This window comes from Nematostella vectensis, chromosome 12 (assembly GCF_932526225.1).
Source record: "Nematostella vectensis chromosome 12, jaNemVect1.1, whole genome shotgun sequence".
NCBI lineage: Eukaryota > Metazoa > Cnidaria > Anthozoa > Actiniaria > Edwardsiidae > Nematostella > Nematostella vectensis.
In genome coordinates, this window is record NC_064045.1 from 14,235,792 (window position 1) to 14,262,502 (window position 26,711).

A 26,711-nucleotide genomic window follows, 5' to 3' on the forward strand; every position below is an offset into this window, starting at 1 on the left:
ACATTGGTACACGAGAGCAAACTTATTTAACAAAGGTGTAAACGCAGCGAGAAAGAATAAGCATGTTATCTTGCTTAGCCCATAAAACACCGAGCTGACTGACATTTCGTTTTTACTAGCGTTATAAGCGATCCAAAGTTAAAATGAATTATCATGTGATCTTGATTATTTTTTATAATTTAAGTCGCCCATAAACGTTTATTATTATTTTGGATTCAACGCTGACATTCAAACTACATTGCGTTTCTTTCTAAACGGGTGCACGATACATGGTGTACATACGGTCGGTACATACGGTCGGTACATACGATCGGAACATAAGATCGGTACAAACGATCGGTACATACCGTCGGTTAAACGGCAATCCCTATAGCTTGCTTTATAAGGTAGCAGTTATTATTCAAAATAATAAAAAAATAAAAATAAAAACGTGATTGGTAGACCTACCGGCTGTCTCCACCATACGCCTGAAGGGAGCCACTAAACGAGCTATTGTCAAAATTAACAGAGACTCTTCCTCCTCCTCCTCCCCCTCCGTAGTTGAGACCTGACCCCCCGGATGCCCGTACCAGCCCACTGCCAGTCAGGGTGGAGCATCTCAGCCAAATACTTCCTCCGCTGCCTCCCCCTGTGCGGTTGGTGTTACTCGGTCCCCCACTTGAGGTCAGAGTTCCGTCGAGAGTTAGGGAGGTACGGGAGAACAGCTGCACCACCCCTCCCCCCGTCGCGGATAGACTGCCACTGCCTTGCTCTAGAGGCACCTCCACTGAGTCGTATGCAAAGCCTGGCGAAGAGTGGGTAGTACCAGTTCCCCCGCGGCCACCGTGACCCGCTCCAGCAGAATCTACCGGTAAATTGAAACGAGCTTAGTATATAAGAGCGGGTCCCACTAGGCGTGGACGGGATGGCTGCCTGCCATCCATTTAGACAGAATTTCGGGTATATGATTTTTATTATTCAAACCTTTCCGTGTTCATTTTCTTATTTGTCATTCTCATTTTCTTATATCAAATTATCTTCCATCTTCCATTGTCACCGATTTCAACAAATCCTTAAAAATGACGTTTACCCCTACCATCCGGATATGATAAGTACCGCTGGCGGTCAGGGCGTTTCAGCGGTTTATTGTTCTGTACCTGAGCTTGACCCTGGTCCGGTCCTTATACCGTGCCCCATTCCATCTGTGGATATCAGACCCGAAGACTCTACGATCACGGTGTCAGCAGTCACTAGGAGCCACTTGGCGCTGACCGTCCCGCCGGCAGATACCGTGAACTTTTCACTGACGTTCAGTGTAAGAGTAGGGGAACTGGAGACTAGTCCCGAGGCCCTCAAGATAGCGCCGTTCATAACGGTCAGTGACGCCATGTGGAGGGTCATGTTGCTGTATCCATGAGAACGTCCCTGAAGAGCAATTGATCAGGTTTTAATGGGCCTTCTAATCCTACGAAGCTCGCGTATAAATCTGAGTTCTTTAATATAGTAAATATTAGGTTCATATCCTGTTTCCTGATATTTCAGTTCAATATAATCACAATGAATACCTATTGGATCCAATAAAGACTGTATGGGCTATTTATAGAGCAATATAACAATTTATACAAACATTGAAATCCATATACGCAAACTTCCAGATTACGCAAACTGCCAAGCAATCAAAACTGTGCTACAAAACAGGCCACTTCATCGAGGCTATAAAGTTGAAAGCAATACCTTTTCAGTAATGACAAGTTCTGTTCCTTTCCCTATATCCAGCGCAGTAAGCCCACTTAGCGTCCCCTCTATGGTTATACGCGGGTAGTACAAATCCTTCAACAACAAGGCCCGAGGCACGTGCAGAAAGCCGTCTTCATACACACGGAAACTTGAGGGGAACTGAGTCGAGGCGGATTTTATGATAAACCGCTGACCAATTCCCACGTGTAGCATCCCGCCCATGTCACCCTCGAGGCGTTCGACTACTAGCGTGATGGAGCAGTCACATGATACACATGCGCAGTTGCCAGCGTGACGTAACGCAACGTGGCCTATAATACAAAGAGTGTTAGCAAGTAAAAACACCTTGACTTTCCTATTTTCGTAGCTTCGTAGACTATATAACTCACTATATCATATATTTTCATGCACAATAAAGACGACGAAAAAACGAAAGTTTTATGCATCAACCGTCACTACCATACTCTTCGTTATTGATCGATGGGAAGTATATTTTTTGTACTTGGGCTTATTTATAGTCTCGAAATCTATTCTCTACCATAAAATATCATGGATCCAAAAATTCGATTGTCCCAACCTCGTTATTTCTTCGCCCCCTTCGTCCTACTTGACGACAAACTTTCTTTATAAAGGTTTACATTCAGTGTAAGCTTTAACTTTTTGGTAAACTAAGCAAATGTTATCTCTCCTCTCACCTCCCCCCTTGATTATCATCTTCTCGACCACGAACACCTTGGCGTACTCCACATAGAGCCACGCCCTTCCGCCGTCACGTGATATGTCCCTGTAGTCTTCTATATATAGCCTGGCCGTCCGGTAACCGTTGTTGTCCACAATAAGTGTCCGGTCTGTACGATTGCATGCCAGGTAGACCGGCCCAGGGCCTCCCGGCTCGCTGCGACTGAGCCCGCCATGTGTCTTGAAAACACCGCTGAATCGGGAAGACTGGTAATGAATGGCAATCTGACCCCCACCACCTCCCCCTCCGTCGCTTGTGTTCACTGCAGCAGTTGCTGCGCCTCCTGTAGCTATCACGTGACCTATATTTTTATAAAATGTTGTTGGTATAATAGAAGTTTTTGATAAATTAGACTGGAGCTGAATTTGTCCACTTCTCACCTTTTCCAGAGAACAAGTTGCACCTTATTAGGATACTGCCACCGCTGCCGCCGCCTGTCCCCGGATGAATCGCGGGCGCGGCGGACACGTCAATCAAGCCATCATTTTGCACCAGTCCTTTAGCCGTGATTTGAATCACACCACCACCAGCGCTTCCAGGCTTGAAGAATACAAAAATTCTCAGCATAAAAAGTTCACAATTACTGGCTAGCATTTTGTTTTTGTTTTTGTCATTTACATGTTCATTGGATTTTTTGTATGTATTATTGCTCAGACAAAAATAATTAAACAAGCTAAAAAGTAAGACAAAATTGATATTACATAGGAAAAGCGCTTTATAAATACATTCAACCCAGTTAATATTATGCATTGATGACATTCTCTAAGCTGTTTGTCGACATCCTCGCATCGTGTTAAGAAAATTTGAGAAAATAATGACGGGCAGAATATAACAAAATGGCACAAAATCTAAAATAAGATAAAAGTTCTCGGTTGAATATTATACGGAGGATCTTGATTCCTTTCTTGATACTGAAAATGTGAGAAAATAATGACCGACAGAATATAAAAAAATGGCACAAAATCTAAAATAAGATAAAAGTTCTCGGTTGAATATTATACGGAGGATCTTGATTGCTTTCTTGATACTGAAATTGTGAGAAAAAAATGGCCGGCAGAATATAACAAAACGGCACAAAATATAAAATAAGATAAAAGTTCTTGGTTAAATATTATACGGAGGACCTTGATTTCATTCTTGATACTAAAAATGTGAGAAAATAATGACCGGCAGAATATAACAAACAAAATTTAAAATAAGATAAAAGTTCTTGGTTAAATATTATATGGAGGATCTTGATTTCTTTCTTGATACTGAAAATGTGAGAAAATAATGACCGGCAGAATATAACAAACAAAATTTAAAATAAGATAAAAGTTCTTGGTTAAATATCTTACGGAGGATCTTGATTTCTTTCTTGATACTGAAAATGTGCGACAATAATGACCGGCAGAATATAACAAACAAAATTTAAAATAAGATAAAAGTTCTCGGTTAAATATATTAGGCGGATGATCTTGATTGCCTTCTTGATACAATTTCAGAATTCAAGCCTGCATCAAGAACATCAAAGAGCATTTTAAATTCCGCTTCATATGAGGTAAACAAGAAAATATTGGCGGATATCTTACAGATTGAAGGTCATTCACAAAAGGCTGTATAAGAAAAAAAAGGGTTACAAAATGGTGTTTGCCAGACATTGGTGATTTACTGCCATCCACTTACCCTGTCTTGGTAACCACTTCCACCGCCACTGCCCGGATCTGTGGGCGCTTCAAATTGGCCATATGCCCGACCAACCCGCGACTGCTCCCCGCCCCTCCCCCCTGCTCCTCCATGCCCCGCGCCGGAAGCACTGACTGGTGACGTCACGCCTGGTTCACGGCCGCCACCTGATGGGTAAGCTCTTGCGCCCGCGGTTAGCACAGCGGATACGTCGTTGTATACGTTGTCAGCCGTGAGATTCAAGATACTGACATTCATGACAGCGCCGGCATTGATTCTGAGATCACCAGTAAGATTCATTCTGCAAAGAGGTAACAAAGGGATGCAGATTAGAAGTTGGTGCACTGGCGCCTACAATAATCTTTAACAATCTTGCTCCTCTACCGAAAATCTTGTCTCCTTTGCAGCTCTTTTACAAAAATGCATAATTTTTCGAAACACGAATGATGTACCTAAACAGTCAAATTGATGGTATAGAAAGACTTAGTACACCCTATGTTTTGAAGGGTCTCGACTACTTTAGATTTGTTCAAATTAATAGCATCGAAATACTCCGTAGTCTCCTAGCTTCATTAGGACCTTGACTTCTCTAGATGTCAAAGAGATAGGCAAAGACGAGTAGGGAAAATATGTCTCATGACTGGACGAATTTGTATAGCCGATGCGCATGAATAACAAGGCCACTCAGTCTAGAGGGGATATACGGGGCTACAATTCGCGTATAAACTTTTAAATAACGTGCCTCAGTGCACTGGGTGAATCCGCTGACTGGTGAAACGAGCCTCCGTTCAGTATCGTCAAACTGTCGAGGACGACATCGCCGTGATTGTCCGAGTTGACATGAGCCTGTGGTGTCATGTCCAGCGTGCTGTTGAATGAGATGACGAGTTCTTGTAGTCCAAGCACCTCGGATTCAAGGTAAACTGACGACTTCTGGAGCTGGAGCTGGGGTGGTAGCGCAACCACGGAATTCTAGAAGGTCAAACGTATATATTAACCAATTGTTACATATTTTAATATGTGATTAAAATCACACGTTACATACTAATCAGACGTGCGGAGTCATAATATGAAAAAAGGTAAGTATTTGACGCCCCTTCAATAAAGTAATGGACCATGGCGACCAAGGAAGAATGATGAACGGTCGCTTACCTCGTAAGCTCGAAGGCTGAACGGTATAACTGCGTCTGTGCATGACGTCATGTTCACCAGTTGTTTACGTCCCACATGGAGAGTACCAGTAAAGTCACCCATGTACTTGCGCACGTGTAGGCTTACCGCTGACCCATCGGACTGTAGACCCAAGTGTGCATCGGCGCGAATATCGAGGGTGTCGAGCTCTACAACACTTGGCTTCGGCTCGTTGAAAACAAGCCAGGTGCGAGATGCGTCGTAAGACAAACTCTTCTCCGCAAATGATGGAGTGCTGTCCATTCCTATGTACACCTCGATCTCTCTTAGAGCAACCTGCATTGGAGTACAAAGGAGCAATAAGGCCTAGAGCAACATGCATTGAAGTGCAAAGGAGCAATAAGGCCTAGAGCAACCTGCATTGGAGTACAAAGGAGCAATAAGGCCCAGAGCAACCTGTATTGGAGTACAAAGGAGCAATAAGGCCTAGAGCAACCTGCATTGGAGTGCAAAGGAGCAATAAGGCCTAGAACAAGATGCATTGGAGTACGAAGGAGTAATAAGGCCTAGAGTAACCTGCATTGGAGTGCAAAGGAGCAATAAGGCCTAGAGCAAGATGCATTGGAGTACGAAGGAGTAATAAGGCCTAGAGTAACCTGCATTGGAGTGCAAAGGAGCAATAAGGCCCAGAGCAACCTGCATTGGAGTACAAAGGCGCAATAAGGCCTAGAGCAACCTGCATTGGAGTGCAAAGGAGCAATAAGGCCCAGAGCAACCTGCATTGGAGTACAAAGGCGCAATAAGGCCTAGAGCAACCTGCATTGGAGTACAAAGGAGCAATAAGGCCTAGAGCAACCTGTATTGGAGTACAAAGGCGCAATAAGGCCTAGAGCAACATGCATTGGAGTACAAAGGAGCAATAAGGCCTAGAGCAACCTGCATTGGAGTACAAAGGAGCAATAAGGCCTAGAGCAACATGCATTGGAGTACAAAAGAGCAATAAGGCCTAGAGCAACCTGTATTGAAGTACAAAGGAGCAATAAGGCCTAGAGCAAAATGCATTGGAGTACAAAGGAGCAATAAGGCCTAGAGCAAGAAGCATTGGAGTACAAAGGAGCAATAAGGCCTAGAGCAACCTGCATTGGAGTACAAAGGAGCAATAAGGCCCAGAGCAAGAAGCATTGGAGTACAAAGGAGCAATAAGGCCTAGAGCAATCTGCATTGGAGTACAAAGGAGCAATAAGGCCTAGAGCAACCTGTATTGGAGTACAAAGGAGCAATAAGGCCTAGAGCAACCTGTATTGGAGTACAAAGGAGCAATAAGGCCTAGAGCAACCTGTATTGGAGTACAAAGGAGCAATAAGGCCTAGAGCAACCTGTATTGGAGTACAAAGAGCAATAAGGCCTAAAGTTAGATGCATTGGAGTACAAAGGAGCCATAAGGCCTAGAGCAATCTATATTGAAGTACAAAGGAGCAATAAGGCCTAGAGCAAGATGCATTGGGGTACAAAGGAGCAATAAGGCCTAGAGCAAGATGTATTGGAGTACAAAGGAGCAATAAGGCCTAGAGCAAGATGCATTGGAGTACAAAGGAGCAATAAGGCCTAGAGCAAGATGTATTGGAGTACAAAGGAGCAATAAGGCCTAGAGCAAGATGCATTGGGGTACAAAGGAGCAATAAGGCCTAGAGCAAGATGTATTGGAGTACAAAGGAGCACCTAGAGCAAGATGCATTGGAGTAGAAAGGAGCAATAAGGCCTAGAGCAACCTACATTGGAGTACAAAGGAGCAATAAGGCCTAGAGCAACCTGTATTGGAGTACAAAGGAGCAATAAGGCCTAGAGCAAGATGCATTGGAGTACAAAGGAGCAATAAGGCCTAGAGCAACATGCATTGAAGTACAAAGAAGCAATAAGGCCTAGAGCAATCTGCATTGGAGTACAAAGGAGAAATAAGGCCTAGAGCAACGTGCATTGGAATACAAAGGAGCAATAAGGCCTAGAGCAACCTGTATTGGAGTACAAAGGAGCAATAAGGCCTAGAGCAATCTGCATTGGAGTACAAAGGAGCAATAAGGCCCAGAGCAACCTGTATCGGAGTACAAAGGAGCAATAAGGCCTAGAGCAATCTGCATTGGAGTACAAGGAGCAATAAGGCCCAGAGAGGTTTTATTTACCTGAGTCTCAAGACGCGTCAGCTCAAGAGTAAAGCTAGTTATTGTATTGGACATCGCGATGTCTTCGTAGAATCCAGTGTCATAGCAGCCAGAGAACGACCGCTGGGGTGTATTGTGGGCGCCACCAACATGGAGATCCGCCGAGAGGGTGTAGGAAATACGGAAGCCATTCCTGCAATACTGTGAAACATGTTCAAAGGTCATGAAGCTGTACTGTACTAAAGCCATTAAACGGAGATGAGAGTCGATGAGAGCTCCATGACCGTTTGTCCGTGTACTTTTTCTATGCTCAGAGAACCCAGCAGGCTTTCCGGGCGCTCCCAAAGGTTTTGACGGCGTACTTTGCAGGCGCTCCCAAATGTTTCGACCTCGTCCTTTGCGGGCGCTCCCAAAGGTTTTGACGGCGTCCTTTGCGGGCGCTCCTAAAGGTTTCGACCGCGTCCTTTGCGGGCGCTCCCAAAGGTTTTGACGGCGTACTTTGCGGGCGCCCCCAAAGGTTTGACCGCGTACTTTGCGGGCGCCCCCAAAGGTTTGACCGCGTACTTTGCGGGCGCCCCCAAAGGTTTTGACGGCGTACTTTGCGGGCGCCCCCAAAGGTTTGACCGCGTACTTTGCGGGCGCTCCCAAAGGTTTTTACTGCCTGCTTTGCGCGGTCGAACGAGAAAGCGCTGATTCTCGATGTGCACTCTCATCGACTCTTATTCAATCAAGTCCTTTCCTACCGGAAATATTCGGATGTGATGAATATACAGCGGGCTAGGTAGCACACAGGTAACCCGCACGGTATTGGTAGGGTCGGCGATGAAGACTTCTTCAATATTCCCGCTGACCAGATACTGTAATCCGTTACTCGGCTGAGATGACGTGAACTGCAAGCCGCTGATACTTGTATACTTTTGTGGGCTCCCTGTGCCTCCTGATAGGTCAAGCTTTTGTACCTGGAAAGAAGAAAGCGAAGCTCAACTGCTTATACTAAAGTTTAATAACCCAGGTTCAATGCTTACATCTACGGGCACTGCCCTGTCCCGCCCCCGTCTACGGCCCTGACATTAAGAAGCACAGCTACGTAACGTTCATAAGGACTGCGATATTCCTTAATTTTCTCCGTTTATAGAAGAAGGAAGTGATTTAGGTTGAAAATTAGCTCATCAAAAATCGTCACACCAGCACAATACACGTAGCACGATTCAAGCGGAAGAGGCATGTGTTATACGAAGCGTCGACGCTTCTAATCTTCTAATAATGAGGTTTTACTAGAGCTCATTCTTATAAACCCATACGTAATTCATATTGTCAAGTCCAGAAGACACAATTCCGAGCGCTACTCTGAACACAACACTAGCTTTTACTTTCAACAACCGAGCTCTACAAAATCGGCGCGCTCTCTCCGGGCAAGCACGTTATCTCCATGGTAACATCAATCGATAACATACATAACACATATGGTACATACCTGGTTAATTCGTGCCGTTGAAGGCGATCGCTTCCGGTTATCAACACTCAATGTCCTCTCGTGTGATGTGTCGTTGCCTTTCTGTACAAACACCGTCCCAGCTGCGCCGAACTCGCTGTGACCGTACCCCCCAGAGGCTTGCAGGCTGCCGTCGTAATAACCACGCCCATAGTACACGGCGATACGCCCACCTGACCCTCCACCACCCCCACGGGTTGGATGATTGTAACCGTTTCCACCATCCGCCTAATAAGGGAATTGCGAAAAATTTTTTCATCATGACCGTATCTACACGCCGCGTTTGTTTTTGTTAATTTTTTGTCTTCCTTCTTCAAGCTCGACTGGAAGGTCCACTCTAATGAAGAATGATTGAGTACTATTAAATGGGTAAAAGAACACCCCGCTCGAAATCCTGGCTACGGACCTGCTTTATTATTATTTCTACTTGAGGACAGCGTGTGTTTGAAGTTTGTTTATGAGCAACTTTATTCAACCAGATTTGACATGCATTAATAATAGATAGCCGGGACTGAACGAGTGGTACATGTAATTCCAATTTAAAATATCATACTGTATCATAATCTTAGTTATATCAATCATCATAAATTGCATCGTTGCAAACAGAAATAGAGACAAAACCATTTTCACATAATTTGAATCACCGATGTTGGTTTTTATCACCATCAAAATAACACATCGAGGTCCGGCAAAAAAGATGGGGGGAGGGGGCGGGGGAATACCCTTTCCGCATTTTTCCAGGTCCTGTCTTACCGGTAGCTTATCACCCTAAACCCCGTTTCCAGGCCTGTAGGCTAAGTTCTTGTTTCAACTTACCGAAATCAAGGCGAATCCATGTTCTCGCTTTATCCCTCCGCCCGTTCCCCGGGACGGTCACACATACAAAACATTTATCATCATCGCACTTTATAAGCTTTCAAAAACTATACACCCCCCACCTCCCACACACACTACCACCCACCAGGGCCTTATCAAACATGCAATACCTGTATAGTTCCGCTGCCTTCCAGACCATCAGTTCGTATGAACACACTCCCCCCACTACCACCCCCTGCGTATGTGGCACCGTCCTGACCGTTGGCTTGTATGTATCCCTCGATCTCGAGCGTGTGGGTAATGTTGAGCACTAACACGCCGCCACCCTTCCCCCCAGGGGAACCGCTTTGACCGGTACCACCGCTGCTTCCTGAATGGATATAAATGCATTCGAATAAGACAATTAGTTTGAATCTTTTCATGGCTATTTGCTGTCATGTTTTTATGGCTATTTGCTGTCATGTTTTCATGGCCATTTGCTGTCATGTTTTCATGGCTATTTACTGTCATGTTTTTATGGCCATTTGCTGTCATGTTTTCATGGCTATTTGCTGTCATGTTTTCATGGCTATTTGCTGTCATGTTTTCATGGCCATTTGCTGTCATGTTTTCATGGCTATTTGCTGTCATGTTTTTATGGCTATTTGCTGTCATGTTTTCATGGCTATTTGCTGTCATGTTTTCATGGCCATTTGCTGTCATGTTTTCATGGCGATTTGCTGTCATGTTTTCATGGCCATTTGCTGTCATGTTTTCATGGCCATTTGCTGTCATGTTTTTATGGCCATTTGCTGTCATGTTTTCATGGCTATTTGCTGTCATGTTTTTATGGCTATTTGCTGTCATGTTTTTATGGCTATTTGCTGTCATGTTTTTATGGCTATTTGCTGTCATGTTTTTATGGCTATTTGCTGTCATGTTTTCATGGCTATTTGCTGTCATGTTTTCATGGCCATTTGCTGTCATGTTTTCATGGCCATTTGCTGTCATGTTTTCATGGCCATTTGCTGTCATGTTTTCATGGCCATTTGCTGTCATGTTTTCATGGCTATTTGCTGTCATGTTTTCATGGCCATTTGCTGTCATGTTTTCATGGCCATTTGCTGTCATGTTTTTATGGCCATTTGCTGTCATGTTTTCATGGCCATTTGCTGTCATGTTTTCATGGCCATTTGTGTCATGTTTTCATGGCCATTTGCTGTCATGTTTTCATGGCCATTTGCTGTCATGTTTTCATGGCTATTTGCTGTCATGTTTTCATGGCCATTTGCTGTCATGTTTTCATGGCTATTTGCTGTCATGTTTTCATGGCCATTTGCTGTCATGTTTTTATGGCAAGTGCAGAGGGACGAGACAAAGGATTCATGAAATGTTTCATATTGCCGGTCAGCTATTGGTTGTACAGTTTATTGTATACGAAAAGCTCTGTGCTTCTTCTCCGACTTCTGATCGGTGAATATGTTAAGTATTTATTATTATCTTTATTTGATGTTTATTTCTATCGACACATTTGAGCTTGAGTTATATGCTTTTCAGAGTTCTCAGCTTTAAAAGATAATGCCTTACCGAACTCTAGCGGCTCAGTGAATGAACCATACGATGCACCAGTCCCGGGGAACATTGCGGCCCTGCCTCCACGCCCGCCGTGTCCTCCCCCTCCCCCACCGGCAGTGCCTGGCGCGGGGAAGTCTGGTCCGGGACCTTTTCCTTGAAAACACAAGTATGTAGTCACGTGTTTGAAGTGAAGCTCACCCCTGTTACCCTTATGATAACTAGGGTAATAAGACAAGCTACTACTGTTATTTTCTTTTTTTCCCATACATCAAGATATATCCCGCTCTACACCTGTATATCGAACATCTTTGATTAACGCCTACACTCTTGCATTATTTCTGTATTTAGATTGGCTTTGGCTAGAAGACGGTTTTAAAACCCTCTTTGAATAAATAAAAGTGCACTGTACTGAGCTATAACTAGCTCTTTCAATAAGAGTCATGTAGAAGCTATCAGAAGATTTCACCTCATTGGATTGGTGCACCACGAAGAACGAGATGACAATAGAACAATGAGGTGATCTAGCCAATCCTGTTAGGCCTTGTTAGCTGGCTTCTACACTTCTCTTCAATATCCTATATATACTTTGGTATAGAAAAACTAGTTTCTTGTTTGCTTTTTTGCTTCAGCACTGTAACTTACTCTACGGAAGCTTTGTACATCGTTTATGAATTTTTTTACCTTTATACTCAAAGCTTTGTTCTTTCAGCGACACCTCAACAAGCGCCAAAGCGTCTACCGTCATGTTATGCGCATGCACGTGGAGGTTAACCGCTGACAACTTGCCACCGCCAAACACGTGAATATAGTCACCACGAAATTCTCTCACTCGCTCCTGATTGGCTACTGTCATGACACCACGGTTGCGGATGTTTATAGACTTGTAAAAGAAAACCTGAAGAGAGAAAATAATTAATCAAATCATGAATAAAACAAACTGTTTTGTAACTAGAAATTAGTATTATACATACTATATGTAACGGCACCGAAAGTAGAGTGCGACTAATGAAGATTCAAAGATAGGGGAATGGTGAGTATCCCGATGATAATGATTATTGTGGTGATGATGGTGGTGAGTATCATGATGATAATGATGATGGTGGTGGTGGTGATGTTGATGATGTTCCACAAATTGTAGACCCGACCTTGTAAAGAACCTACCATTGTGGACCGCCCATGTGTGCTGTGCATTTCCTTCATATGTATTCAACCCAACCTTGTAGACCCGTTCCTGTAAAAGACCAACCCTCGTGGACTGTACAGGACCTACCCAAGTGGACTGTACAGGACCTACCCTCGTGGACTGTACAGGACCTACCCTAGTGGACTGTACAGGACCTACCCTAGTGGACTGTACAGGATCTACCCTAGTGGACTGTACAGGACCTACCCTAGTGGACTGTACAGGACCTACTCTAGTGGACTGTACAGGACCTACCCTAGTGGACTGTACAGGATCTACCCTAGTGGACTGTACAGGACCTACCCTTGTGGACTGTACAGGACCTACCCTAGTGGACTGTACAGGACCTACCCTAGTAGACTGTACAGGACCTACCCTAGTGGACTGTACAGGACCTACCCTAGTGGACTGTACAGGACCTACCCTAGTGGACTGTACAGGACCTACCCTAGTGGACTGTACAGGACCTACCCTAGTGGACTGTACAGGACCTACCCTTGTGGACTGTACAGGACCTACCCTTGTGGACTGTAAAGACCTACCCTAGTGGACTGTACAGGACCTACCCTTGTGGACTGTACAGGACCTACCCTTGTGGACTGTACAGGACCTACCCTAGTGGACTGTACAGGACCTACCCTTGTGGACTGTACAGGACCTACCCTAGTGAACTGTACAGGACCTACCCTAGTGGACTGTACAGGACCTACCCTAGTGGACTGTACAGGATCTACCCTAGTGGACTGTACAGGACCTACCCTAGTGGACTGTACAGGACCTACCCTAGTGGACTGTACAGGATCTACCCTAGTGGACTGTACAGGACCTACCCTAGTGGACTGTACAGGACCTACCCTTGTGGACTGTACAGGACCTACCCTTGTGGACTGTACAGGACCTACCCTTGTGGACTGTAAAGACCTACCCTAGTGGACTGTACAGGACCTACCCTTGTGGACTGTACAGGACCTACCCTAGTTGACTGTACAGGACCTACCCTAGTGGACTGTACAGGACCTACCCTAGTGGAATGTACAGGACCTACCCTAGTGGACTGTACAGGACCTACCCTAGTGGACTGTACAGGACCTACCCTAGTGGACTGTACAGGACCTACCCTAGTGGACTGTACAGGACCTACCCTAGTGGACTGTACAGGACCTACCCTAGTGGACTGTACAGGACCTACCCTAGTGGACTGTACAGGACCAACCCTAGTGGACTGTACAGGACCTACCCTAGTGGACTGTACAGGACCTACCCTAGTGGACTGTACAGGACCTACCCTAGTGGACTGTACAGGACCTACCCTAGTGGACTGTACAGGACCTACCCTAGTGGACTGTACAGGACCTACCCTAGTGGACTGTAAAGACCTACCCTAGTGGACTGTACAGGACCAACCCTAGTGCACTGTACAGGACCAACCCTAGTGGACTGTACAGGACCTACCCTAGTGGACTGTACAGGACCTACCCTAGTGGACTGTACAGGACCTACCCTAGTGGACTGTACAGGACCTACCCTAGTGGACTGTACAGGACATACCCTTGTTAACTGTAAAGGACCTACCCTAGTGGACTGTACAGGAGCTACCCTAGTTGACTGTACAGGACCTACCCTCGTGGAATGTACAGGACCTACCCTAGTGGACTGTACAGGACCTACCCTAGTGGACTGTACAGGACCTACCCTAGTGGACTGTAAAGGACCTACCCTAGTGGACTGTACAGGACCTACCCTAGTGGACTGTACAGGACCTACCCTAGTGGACTGTACAGGACCTACCCTAGTGGACTGTACAGGACCTACCCTAGTGGACTGTACAGGACCTACCCTAGTGGACTGTACAGGACCTACCCTAGTGGACTGTACAAGACCTACCCTAGTGGACTGTACAGGACCTACCCTATTAGACTGTACAGGACCAACCCTAGTGGACGGTACAGAACCTACCCTATTGGACTGTACAGGACCTACCCTAGTGGACTGTACAGGACCTACCCTAGTGGACTGTACAGGACCTACCCTTGTGGACTGTACAAGACCTACCCTAGTGGACTGTACAGGACCTACCCTAGTGGACTGTACAGGACCTACCCTAGTGGACTGTACAGGACCTACCCTAGTGGACTGTACAGGACCTACCCTAGTGGACTGTACAGGACCTACCCTAGTGGACTGTACAGGATCTACCCTAGTGGACTGTACAGGACCTACCCTAGTGGACTGTACAGGACCTACCCTAGTGGACTGTACAGGACCTACCCTAGTGGACTGTACAGGACCAACCCTAGTGCACTGTACAGGACCTACCCTAGTGGACTGTACAGGACCTACCCTAGTGGACTGTACAGGACCTACCCTAGTGGACTGTACAGGACCTACCCTAGTGGACTGTACAGGACCTACCCTAGTGGACTGTACAGGACCTACCCTAGTGGACTGTACAGGACATACCCTTGTTAACTGTAAAGGACCTACCCTAGTGGACTGTACAGGAGCTACCCTAGTGGACTGTACAGGACCTACCCTCGTGGAATGTACAGGACCTACCCTAGTGGACTGTACAGGACCTACCCTAGTGGACTGTACAGGACCTACCCTAGTGGACTGTAAAGGACCTACCCTAGTGGACTGTACAGGACCTACCCTAGTGGACTGTACAGGACCTACCCTAGTGGACTGTACAGGACCTACCCTAGTGGACTGTACAGGACCTACCCTAGTGGACTGTACAGGACCTACCCTAGTGGACTGTACAGGACCTACCCTAGTGGACTGTACAAGACCTACCCTAGTGGACTGTACAGGACCTACCCTATTAGACTGTACAGGACCAACCCTAGTGGACGGTACAGAACCTACCCTATTGGACTGTACAGGACCTACCCTAGTGGACTGTACAGGACCTACCCTAGTGGACTGTACAGGACCTACCCTTGTGGACTGTACAAGACCTACCCTAGTGGACTGTACAGGACCTACCCTAGTGGACTGTACAGGACCTACCCTAGTGGACTGTACAGGACCTACCCTAGTGGACTGTACAGGACCTACCCTAGTGGACTGTACAGGACCTACCCTAGTGGACTGTACAGGACCTACCCTAGTGGACTGTACAGGATCTACCCTAGTGGACTGTACAGGACCTACCCTAGTGGACTGTACAGGACCTACCTTTGTGTTTACTGTACAGGACCTACCCTAGTGGACTGTACAGGACCTACCCTAGTGGACTGTACAGGACCTACCCTAGTGGACTGTACAGGACCTACCCTAGTGGACTGTACAGGATCTACCCTAGTGGACTGTACAGGAGCTACCCTAGTGGACTGTACAGGAGCTACCCTAGTGGACTGTACAGGACCTACCCTAGTGGACTGTACAGGACCTACCCTAGTGGACTGTACAGGACCTACCCTAGTGGACTGTACAGGACCTACCCTAGTGGACTGTACAGGACCTACCCTCGTGGACTGTACAGGACCTACCCTAGTGGACTGTACAGGACCTACCCTAGTGGACTGTACAAGACCTACCCTAGTGGACTGTACAGGACCTACCCTAGTGGACTGTACAGGACCTACCCTAGTGGACTGTACAGGACCTACCCTAGTGGACTGTACAGGACCAACCCTAGTGGACTGTACAGGACCTACCCTAGTGGACTGTAAAGACCTACCCTAGTGGACTGTACAGGACCTGCCCTTGTGGACTGTACAGGACCTACCCTAGTGGACTGTACAGGACCTACCCTAGTGGACTGTACAGGACCTACCCTTGTGGACTGTACAGGACCTACCCTAGTGGACTGTACAGGACCTACCCTTGTGGACTGTACAGGACCTGCCCTAGTGGACTGTACAGGACCTACCCTAGTGGACTGTACAGGACCTACCCTAGTGGACTGTACAGGACCAACCCTAGTGGACTGTACAGGACCTACCCTAGTGGACTGTACAGGACCTACCCTAGTGGACTGTACTGGACCTACCCTAGTGGACTGTACAGGACCTACCCTAGTGGACTGTACAGGACCTACCCTTGTGGACTGTACAGGACCTACCCTAGTGGACTGTACAGGACCTACCCTAGTGGACTGTACAGGACCTACCCTAGTGGACTGTACAGGACCTACCCTAGTGGACTGTACAGGACCTACCCTAGTGGACTGTACAGGACCTACCCTAGTGGACTGTACAGGACCTACCCTTGTGGACTGTACAGGACCTACCCTAGTGGACTGTACAGGACCTACCCTAGTGGACTGTACAGGACCTACCCTAGTGGACCGTACAGGACCTACCCTAGTGGACTGTACAGGACCTACCCTAGTGGACTGTACAGGACCTACCCTAGTGGACTGTACAGGACCTACCCTAGTGGACTGTACAGGATCTACCCTAGTGGACTGTACAGGACCTACCCTAGTGGACTGTACAGGACCTACCCTAGTGGACTGTACAGGACCTACCCTAGTGGACTGTACAGGACCTACCCTAGTGGACTGTAAAGACCTACCCTAGTGGACTGTACAGGACCTACCCTTGTGGACTGTACAAGACCTACCCTAGTGGACTGTACAGGACCTACCCTAGTGGACTGTACAGGACCTACCCTAGTGGACTGTAAAGACCTACCCTAGTGGACTGTACAGGACCTACCCTTGTGGACTGTACAGGACCTACCCTAGTGGACTGTACAGGACCAACCCTAGTGGACTGTACAGGACCTACCCTAGTGGACTGTACAGGACCAACCCTAGTGGACTGTACAGGACCTACCCTAGTGGACTGTACAGGACCTACCCTAGTGGACTTACAGGACCTACCCTAGTGGACTGTACAGGACCTACCCTAGTGGACTGTACAAGACCTACCCTAGTGGACTGTACAGGACCTACCCTAGTGGACTGTACAGGACCTACCCTAGTGGACTGTACAGGACCTACCCTAGTGGACTGTACAGGACCTACCCTAGTGGACTGTACAGGACCTACCCTAGTGGACTGTACAGGACCTACCCTTGTGGACTGTACAGGACCTACCCTTGTGGACTGTACAGGACCTACCCTAGTGGACTGTACAGGACCTACCCTAGTAGACTGTACAGGACCTACCCTAGTGGACTGTACAGGACCTACCCTAGTGGACTGTACAGGACCTACCCTAGTGGACTGTACAGGACCTACCCTAGTGGACTGTACAGGACCTACCCTAGTGGACTGTACAGGACCTACCCTAGTGGACTGTACAGGACCTACCCTAGTGGACTGTACAGGACCTACCCTAGTGGACTGTACAGGACCTACCCTAGTGGACTGTACAGGACCTACCCTAGTGGACTGTACAGGACCTACCCTAGTGGACTGTACAGGACCTACCCTAGTGGACTGTACAGGATCTACCCTAGTGGACTGTACAGGACCTACCCTAGTGGACTGTACAGGACCTACCCTAGTGGACTGTACAGGACCTACCCTAGTGGACTGTACAGGACCTACCCTAGTGGACTGTAAAGACCTACCCTAGTGGACTGTACAGGACCTACCCTTGTGGACTGTACAGGACCTACCCTAGTGGACTGTACAGGACCTACCCTAGTGGACTGTACAGGACCTACCCTAGTGGACTGTAAAGACCTACCCTAGTGGACTGTACAGGACCTACCCTTGTGGACTGTACAGGACCTACCCTAGTGGACTGTACAGGACCAACCCTAGTGGACTGTACAGGACCTACCCTAGTGGACTGTACAGGACCTACCCTAGTGGACTGTACAGGACCTACCCTAGTGGACTGTACAGGACCTACCCTAGTGGACTGTACAGGACCTACCCTAGTGGACTGTACAGGACCTACCCTAGTGGACTGTACAGGACCTACCCTAGTGGACTGTACAGGACCTACCTAAGTGGACTGTACAGGGCCTACCCTAGTGGACTGTACAGGACCTACCCTTGTGGACTGTACAGGACCTACCCTAGTGGACTGTACAGGACCTACCCTTGTGGACTGTACAGGACCTACCCTAGTGGACTGTACAGGACCAACCATAGTGGACTGTACAGGACCTACCCTAGTGAACTGTACAGGACCAACCCTAGTGGACTGTACAGGACCAACCCTAGTGGACTGTACAGGACCTACCCTAGTGGACTGTACAGGACCTACCCTAGTGGACTGTACAGGACCTACCCTAGTGGACTGAACAAGACCTACCCTAGTGGACTGTACAGGACCTACCCTAGTGGACTGTACAGGACCTACCCTAGTGGACTGTACAGGACCTACCCTTGTGGACTGCCCATGCGTGTTGTACATCTCCTTCATGTGTATCGCACCCCCGTCCACAACAGTAATATTTTCGCACTTGCGCAGTACGCCATCCACTTCCACCGTTACCCCGGCGACGCGCAGCTCGCCCTGCATGGTGGTGAGCCCCCCCTGATATATCACCATATCCATGGGGAGGTGGGAGCGCAGGGAGAGGAATGTCTGGTTGAAGCCAAGATGTAGCTTGCCGCTCCTGTCGCCCTCCATTCGACCTATACAAAGATAGCGTCATTATCAAAATAATACTATTATTATTTCATAATTGTTGGCATTACTAAATCGTTGAGTACATGGCAAGGGAGAAGGGGAAGAGGGGTAAGGAATATTCAAAGCCATCGACGTTGCTTGACGTGAGCCATTGTTTGTATGAAACATTCGTAAGGTGCGAAAAATTGCTAAATAAAACTATTATACAGGACCGTAACAAAGGTTGGATCACTGGGGGCATGTGCCCCCCATACAATATTTTCATAAATTATAAGAAAATGACCAGAAGGGGCGTGTCTGTGACCCACCCCAAAACCCTACGTGGCCAGCTAAGACACTGATATACCATACTTATACTTACACTTCAGTTGCTGAAATACTATTCATGTAATATGGGAATGCTTATAAACTATGCTTTGTTATATTATGTTATACATGATGCCTATCTCTTTCCTTTTCTTCTATTTCTGATTTGGTCCTTAACATAACATTTGTTTCAAGGGAAAACCACGTAAACTATCTTCTTACCAATAATGATGGAAATAGAGTTGCGGGTAGCCTGTGGTTTGATAAATGCCAGCTGCGCTCCGCCGTACAGATGGATCTCTTCAAGTTCCACGTCACTCTCATTAGCCCCCAGTTCTCTCTCATCCAGAGTGAGCCAGACACGGGCCGAGCCATAGTACGAGAAGTCTGGGTACGAACGGCTTAGATTGGTCCTGGGGTCCCGGGGTACACGTCCCAGCGCATTGATGTATAATGTTCTGTCAAAATCAAAGTCAAAATCTTTATCTAGTGAAGGTCACATAAAAAGAGCATGTTTTGAAGCACTTTGGTGAGACAATCTCTTGATTCTTGTTTTCTTACTAAACTAATTCGCTTCAATCCTAAGAAATATGGTGATGCAGTGATATATCAATATCCAAATCAAAATCAAAGCAGCAACATTGTAATTTAAATCGACGTTAAGTCGACATTTTTTGTGTTTTGACAGACTTTTTTTAATAGACAAAAAAAAATTCATGCCAAGCACACAATGACCACACCTTATGACGCTTAAAACAAGATTCTGGCCCAAAATTGCCATCTTTAACTTATCGAACTCCCCTAACTAAAGACCTTCTAGTGAAATGAATAAAACCAGCTCGATTCATTCTTGACAGGTTTCTTCGGTAGAAAAAACGGCCTTACCGGTTCTGTACCCATTTGGAGCCATTGATTGGTTCATTCTCAATCTGCAGAAGCCTATCAGCGTGGGCCGCGTCATCCATGCGATCATGACCATACGTGGCGTTATTACCAGGCACATCGTCCAGGAAGATGGTCCCAGGGCCCCCGGGCTCGTACGAGCTTGCCCCACCAGCAGCCAGGAACTTGCCCAGAAAATGGTTCTCGCGATAATACAAAGCAATTCTCCCTGCCCCACCACCACCCCCATAGTATCCTGTCGACATGTCGCCTGACCCCCCGGATGCGTCTATGTCGCCATCACCATGGATACGGGAGGTGTAGATCAGGATGCTACCCCCGCTTCCTCCACCACTTCGTGTAGCCTGACCATTACCTCCACGGGATGAGATTGTCCCATCAACTGTAAGAGTATCGTGAGCAAGAATTTGCAGTCTCCCCCCACCTCTTCCCCCAGTAAAGGGAAATACTTCCGAGCCACCGGTACTTCCGGTGTTATTGGGGATTCTATAGTTCCCGTATGAGACGCCGACGCGTGATTGGCCGTTGCCTTGTCCTCCGTGACCCCCGTGTCCGGCTCCTGAGGAGCCTGTTGCGTGACCATATCCGTCACCATGGAAGCGAGTATTGCGTGACGGGGCTAGGGCGTCAAAAGACAGTTCGGCGAAAGGCTCCACGGTAATGTTCTTGTAGTCTAGAGTAAGACTGTTGGCTTGGACCTGAAAACACCGCAAAGGAATAGTCAAAAACATTTCTATTCTACCGAAAAGAACGTGCGAATATATGTAAATGATCTCTATACTATCTAAAGAAAGGCATCCTTAAAACTGCCCGGCTGTGTTTTTTTTTCTACGGAAATAGCCAGGTGTTCACAAGAGGTCCATCTAGAGGGACAAGCAAATTTTATGTCTTTACAAAAGAAACTCAAACGTGCCTTCAAGGGCCGCCATTTTATTTGTAAATGGTTGTTTGGGAAAGCTAGTCTCATAACTGTAAATCCGCGTGTGATAGTGATACCAACACGGACTACAGTGATACCTACCCGGACTACAGTGATACCTACCCGGACTACAGTGATACCTACCCGGACTACAGTGATACCTACCCAGGGGCGGATCTAGTTTTTGGCTAAAGGGGGGGGTTTGGCTCAGTGACAAAGGGGGGAGGGGGTATTTTTTTTTGTTACATATGGCTTTCTGGAAGCCCAAGGGGGGGTTAAACCGCCTAAACCTTCCCTCTAGATCCGGCTCTCTACTGCCAGCCTACAGTGATACCTACCCGGCCGCCTCCGCGTATGTCAAATGTTTTGCCGCGAAACTCAACGGTGAGCGGATCCTCTCTCTCTACCGATAAGAAGCCATTCGTCTGCACTGTCACGTGATCCAAAGAGAATCTAATGGACACACAATGTGAGCGACAAAGAAGCTCCATCTTAAAACATCCAGTCGCTATTTCCTTGGTTTAGCTATTCACTCATTTATTTTTCTTATAAAAGCAAATAAAAGAAATTAAACGAAGAGATGATTAGTGCGATAAAAGCAATTCATTAGAAACTGTCTGCAACGAACACCAGAAAATTTTAATGCCAGATTTGTCAGGAAGTCATGATGGTAAAGCAAGAAGGAAGAAACTTTGTTAATAAACCATACGAACAATATACGTGGTGTTCTAATCAGCAAACCTTGTTTCAGTAGAGTTTCGATAAGTCACGTGGCAGTCTGGTCCGACAGTTAGATTCTGCAAACTGCGCATGCGCCCTTTCAGTACTAAGTCCACTCCACGACAGGAGAGTATAACAGGAAGCCCAGACATCGTCCCCGGTTGAGATAGCAACGAAAAAGGAAGCGGTTCATGTGATGAAGTCATTGTTACGTTCTGGCTCTGACGTAATGTGAGCCATCCGTTTGCATCGCCGCTGACCTTGGAGGCGTGTAGTCGCAGGTTATCGCCACTCAGCCCGAGGCTCCCTCCTCCACCAATATAAAGCTTTACATAGCAGAACCAATTATAAGCAAACGTAGTAATTAAATTTGTACACTATAGTCATTCATAATATATCGGTTTTGGTTAGCTAAGATAGCCTTGATTATGTCTAACTGTCAAATAGTGTTATCATGGCCTAAAGATGGTGCATTTTATGTCGATCAGACTAGATGTGACTGAATCTCGTTAATAAAAAACCAAGAAGTCTTGTTTACCATGAAAGTGAACTCTTTTGAGGAGAGCGTAACCTTACCGAAAAAAGAAGAACTGCACAAAAGCTGTGTATAAATGCCAACAAATCAGGTGCGTACCAAGAGTTGCTGGGGGAATGGGGGGGGGGCTGTGCGTTGACATTGGTATTGTATGAAAACAGGATATTTTTAGTAACCTTCAGTAAGAAAAGACACAATTTTAACGGCCAATTTAGGAGGGGGATGTACCCTGGTCACGCCCCTTTGTACGCACGAGTTCTTCTTTTACAGCCCCACCATTACTTCCCCCTAATTCATTCTACCCCCGTTACCTCATCAAAGATGAACTCAGAGAGGCTCTCGTGCTGTTTTAGTATCCATGTCGTGGCCGGGGCTTGGACACGATACGAAGGCTGCCGACTGGACGTCGGGTCTTCTCCAATAAAAATTCTTACTTGCGCCAAAGAGGAAAACGTCGATTGTTTCCGAAGGCTGATTGTTACCTAATAGCGAATACCAAACAACTGGTGAGCAACCAGACAAAAAAGAAAAAGCAATGTGCTCTCCCTAGCGGAAGTAAAAAAATTATTCTTACACAATACAATTCTTAGTAATTCTATCCAGGAATATCCTTTCTCTTTCTTTTAGTCTGTCGAGGTTATTGACGTACCGACGGCTTCGACGAATTCTTCGTGTCGAATATATGAAATGCTGTGTGATGTGGCGAAAATTCAAACAACTTACCTTGTCTGTAAATCGTCGAACCTCAAACCTTTCCGGCTGACCTTGCAGACAATTCGCGGTGTTCACCCAGTCACGTGATGCAACGGTCACAGCATTCTGAAGGTACGCCCTCACAAAGTGCTGGGTCACGTGATCCACGGAACACGACGGGTACACCAGCAGGTAGTCCAGGAAGAGAGGGAACGGAAACGAGTAGGTGATAACCGGGCTGGCGTCTTCCGTGTGGTAGAAATCAGACGTTGTTTGGAATAGATGAGCCAGCGAGCCGTAACCGCTGGAGCAGAGATTAGGATGCCGCGTGCTGACTATCCGACAGTACGGTACCCCTGTGGTGCTAAGAATTATTCCCATGGGGGAGTGGTAGAGTTTGGAGTAGTAAGGATTTCCATAAGGGTTTCCAGCGAGGCTGACCTCGTGGTTCTCCTTGATTGAAGGTCTCTGTGTTCTCGGTTGACCGTTATTGATCTTAAGAGTTCTGTAGGGCTGTGAAGCGTTCTTCCTATTTTCTATAAACACGGTTCCCGCGCCGCCGCTTTCAGACGAGCTGGATCCACCGAATGCTTCATACGATCCGATAAAAGTGTACTCCCCTGAATAATACGCAGCGATCCTACCCCCTCCCCCTCCCCCACCTCTGCTCGTGCTCAAACCGCCGTTCACCGCTATCCTCCCCTCCCCGTCAAACTTCTTCGTTCGGATAATGACACTTCCACCTGCCCCTCCCCCTGCCGGGGAGCTTTCACCATTCGCGTGCACCTCCCCTTCCAGTCTCAGCATCTCACTGACGTCAAATATCAAGCATCCCCCGCCACTTCCTCCGGAACTCTTTCCACTGCTCCCACCGCCGCTACCGTACTCCTCAGGCAAATATATCGTGCCGTAGGCGGGGGAAGTGGCTAAGCCGTAGATCCCGCGTCCACCACGCCCACCATAAGCACCGCCACCGGATTCCGTGTTGAATGCCGTAGAGGAAGCTCCACCACCCGGACCTTGCCCGGGACCAAATCCCCGAGAGTCCGCGGATATTTCACCTGATATTAAAAAATTTAAATCAACCATGTTCCAAAGTGGTTCCCATTTAAAATCCTTATTACGTATTAAAAATGACCCATCCTGTAATCTAGGGATCTAGAAAGCCCTAAAAAATTTCTCGACCGGGAATCGAAAACGTGTTATTAGGCGACGACACGCAGACACTCTAGTTATAGTTACTAAGCACCAGTCTAAAGAGAGAAATCATACATAGAGTCACAAGAACAGAAACCATTAGCTTTGTGTAGTTACAAACGTAGTGGGGAGGGGAGATCGGAGCAGGGAGCTATGTGCTAGGAATTATGGGATCCTCCTGGCAAGGTTTTCATCTTGGTATTGTTCTTTCCCCCTTCATCTGGCTTACTAGAGCAGTTCCCGGCTCGTTTTGCATATGGTAAATACTAAATTGTTGCACCAATGCGTGAAAAGGACAAATCACGGAAATTTACCTGCAACATCCACTGTAAGATTTTGGGCCATAATATTCAAATTATTCGCGTCCAGTCCTCCTCCGCCATTCACAATTAACCGCTTTACATGAAGCGTGACACGTGACTGATTGCCAGGCGACAGAGCTGTAGACACCAATCTTCCAAGGGACCGGATAGAGATGTTGATAAAACGGAAGTGCCCTTGCTCTTCGTTTAAGGACCGTCCCGCTGACCACAGAAGCAGACGTCCATTCCTGTCGATGGTGTAGTCGACGGAATGATGTAATGTCCCGTTTATCTCCATGTATACTTCCCTACGTTTAATAGTCAAGAATATAATAAATAACTCTAGGACAAGGCCATGAGTGAATAATTTAATAAATAAAAGAGCCCGAGGTTTGTATGAATCCAACCATGCATTAAAGTTAGGTAAACGGACATCTTCAATATTTAGCATTTGCATAGCGCGAATTACTATCGTAAGACATGTCGAATGTGCTTCACGTGTGATTTACATACCTGAGGGAAAGCCTTCTTGGCACTTGCAAATCACCATTATTATACACCAGTGTGTTGATAGGGAAATACAAGTCCACGTTGTCAAACCCGACGGACTGGTACCGACCCACATGGAATACCCCTGTGCGATCACCAACTAGTCTAGCAGCGTAAAGAGAGATTGGAACTCGGGAGCCATTGCCATATAAGGCAACGTGTGCGTTACCATGGAGAAAGAAGTCATCAAGGGTATAGTTTGTGAGGTCATTTAACCATGTGACGCCACCGATGTATCTATAAAGCATAAAGGAGAACCAAATACTTACTCATGGTAAAGCCATTATCAGAATAAATTAAGCGGAAGGCCGAAAGTAACTGGGACACTTCATATAGCAACACTCTCCCATCTCCTCATCTCCCCACCCCGATTTTTTAGCTCATAACGAACAGCAACTAGGCGACCTTTCGCCCTTCGACAGTACGAAGGGCAGGGAAATTGTAACACTGTCGAGTCCAGGACACTCAGGCTTCATACCTTAACATGTTCTATAATTACAAGGCCCTGTTCTATGGGTATAGATATAAGTATCACTGTGCTGTAACTACTGTTGATTATAAGCGAACATGGTTAAAAGTACACCGTACATACGATAAAAATATGTTTTGGTTGTAATCAGACAAGAATGACAAAAAGGTAATCAGCGGCCCCGAAAAAGCTTCGGAACCTACTGCATAACCGTAGGACGAACCATCGTAACGGCACAGCAACAGTCAGACATGGTAGTTTAAACCCATAACGACTATAAGGTTAGCGTTTCGTACAGTCAGACTAGAGCAGTTTAAACCCATAACGACTATAAGGTTAGCGCTTCGTACAGTTTTAAGACACACCTTGTATCGCTGTACACGCCATGCATCAAATGTCTCAACCTTTTCACGCGCTTCTCGTCAGACCAGGGGTAGGAGCGGCCCAGGTTACTAACCATGAGTCCTCGATACTCGACTGTGCTCCCATTCCGCCGCTCGAGGTAGACCGTACCCCCCGCTCCAGCCTCCACATCACTATCCCCACCACTGGCGGAGATCGTCCCGTTGAAGTTCATCATGAAGGTGTGGTAGAGCGCCACCCTGCCTCCTGCACCACCGCCCCCCTTTGGTGACCCCTTTCCACCATCAACTGACACCCTCCCGTATCCGCTCATGTCCTGGCAGTTGATCCAGATGGAACCGCCGCTTCCCCCTCCTGCAGTGCTAGAAGGAGGCCCCGCCTCCCCATCAGCTGTCAGCTGTCCATCAAGAACGAAATGACGTGTGTCAATCTTTAATGCACCGCCCCCTTGTCCGCCTAGACCGCCACGCGAGATAGAGTTACCGGACGGGGAAGTGCTGCTTGTGCGATAATCCCCGTAATACAGCATCCCTGAAATGAAAAGGGTTTTGCGTGTTATACTTCAACACAAATTCGCGCGAAAACATATCTGGGAGATCTAATCATGCACCTGAGAGACTATTGATCGTGTCATTTGCTATATCATTGTATTTATTGTCGTTAAATTTTTTTTTATAATTTTCAAATAGAAGTGTCTATATAAAGCATCTTATAGAGAAAATGAAAATGAAGTTGGGTCCGTGTTTTTTCAAGTGAAT

The 26,711-nt window shown here is 46.8% G+C and overlaps 1 protein-coding gene across 2 annotated transcripts in view; it reads right to left on the minus strand.

Annotated features, from left to right (window-relative positions):
- The window catches only part of LOC5520178, a 131,797-nt gene that overhangs the window by 67,829 nt on the left and 37,257 nt on the right, over nt 1-26,711 (minus strand). For both annotated transcript variants that reach the window (XM_032365133.2, XM_048719933.1), the window contains 24 exons: nt 25,956-26,484; nt 25,086-25,358; nt 24,585-24,880; nt 23,104-24,134; nt 22,692-22,862; nt 21,867-22,171; nt 21,464-21,578; nt 20,189-20,904; nt 19,526-19,761; nt 18,749-19,002; nt 11,951-12,164; nt 11,282-11,422; nt 9,886-10,085; nt 8,882-9,127; nt 8,151-8,366; nt 7,429-7,608; nt 5,273-5,587; nt 4,863-5,092; nt 4,121-4,421; nt 2,836-2,995; nt 2,412-2,756; nt 1,714-2,027; nt 1,137-1,404; nt 448-844 (listed from right to left, as the gene is read on the minus strand). In XM_032365133.2, coding sequence (XP_032221024.2) covers nt 448-844; nt 1,137-1,404; nt 1,714-2,027; nt 2,412-2,756; nt 2,836-2,995; nt 4,121-4,421; nt 4,863-5,092; nt 5,273-5,587; nt 7,429-7,608; nt 8,151-8,366; nt 8,882-9,127; nt 9,886-10,085; nt 11,282-11,422; nt 11,951-12,164; nt 18,749-19,002; nt 19,526-19,761; nt 20,189-20,904; nt 21,464-21,578; nt 21,867-22,171; nt 22,692-22,862; nt 23,104-24,134; nt 24,585-24,880; nt 25,086-25,358; nt 25,956-26,484 — 7,453 coding nt within the window. The remainder of the gene's footprint in view (nt 1-447; nt 845-1,136; nt 1,405-1,713; nt 2,028-2,411; nt 2,757-2,835; nt 2,996-4,120; nt 4,422-4,862; nt 5,093-5,272; nt 5,588-7,428; nt 7,609-8,150; nt 8,367-8,881; nt 9,128-9,885; nt 10,086-11,281; nt 11,423-11,950; nt 12,165-18,748; nt 19,003-19,525; nt 19,762-20,188; nt 20,905-21,463; nt 21,579-21,866; nt 22,172-22,691; nt 22,863-23,103; nt 24,135-24,584; nt 24,881-25,085; nt 25,359-25,955; nt 26,485-26,711) is intronic.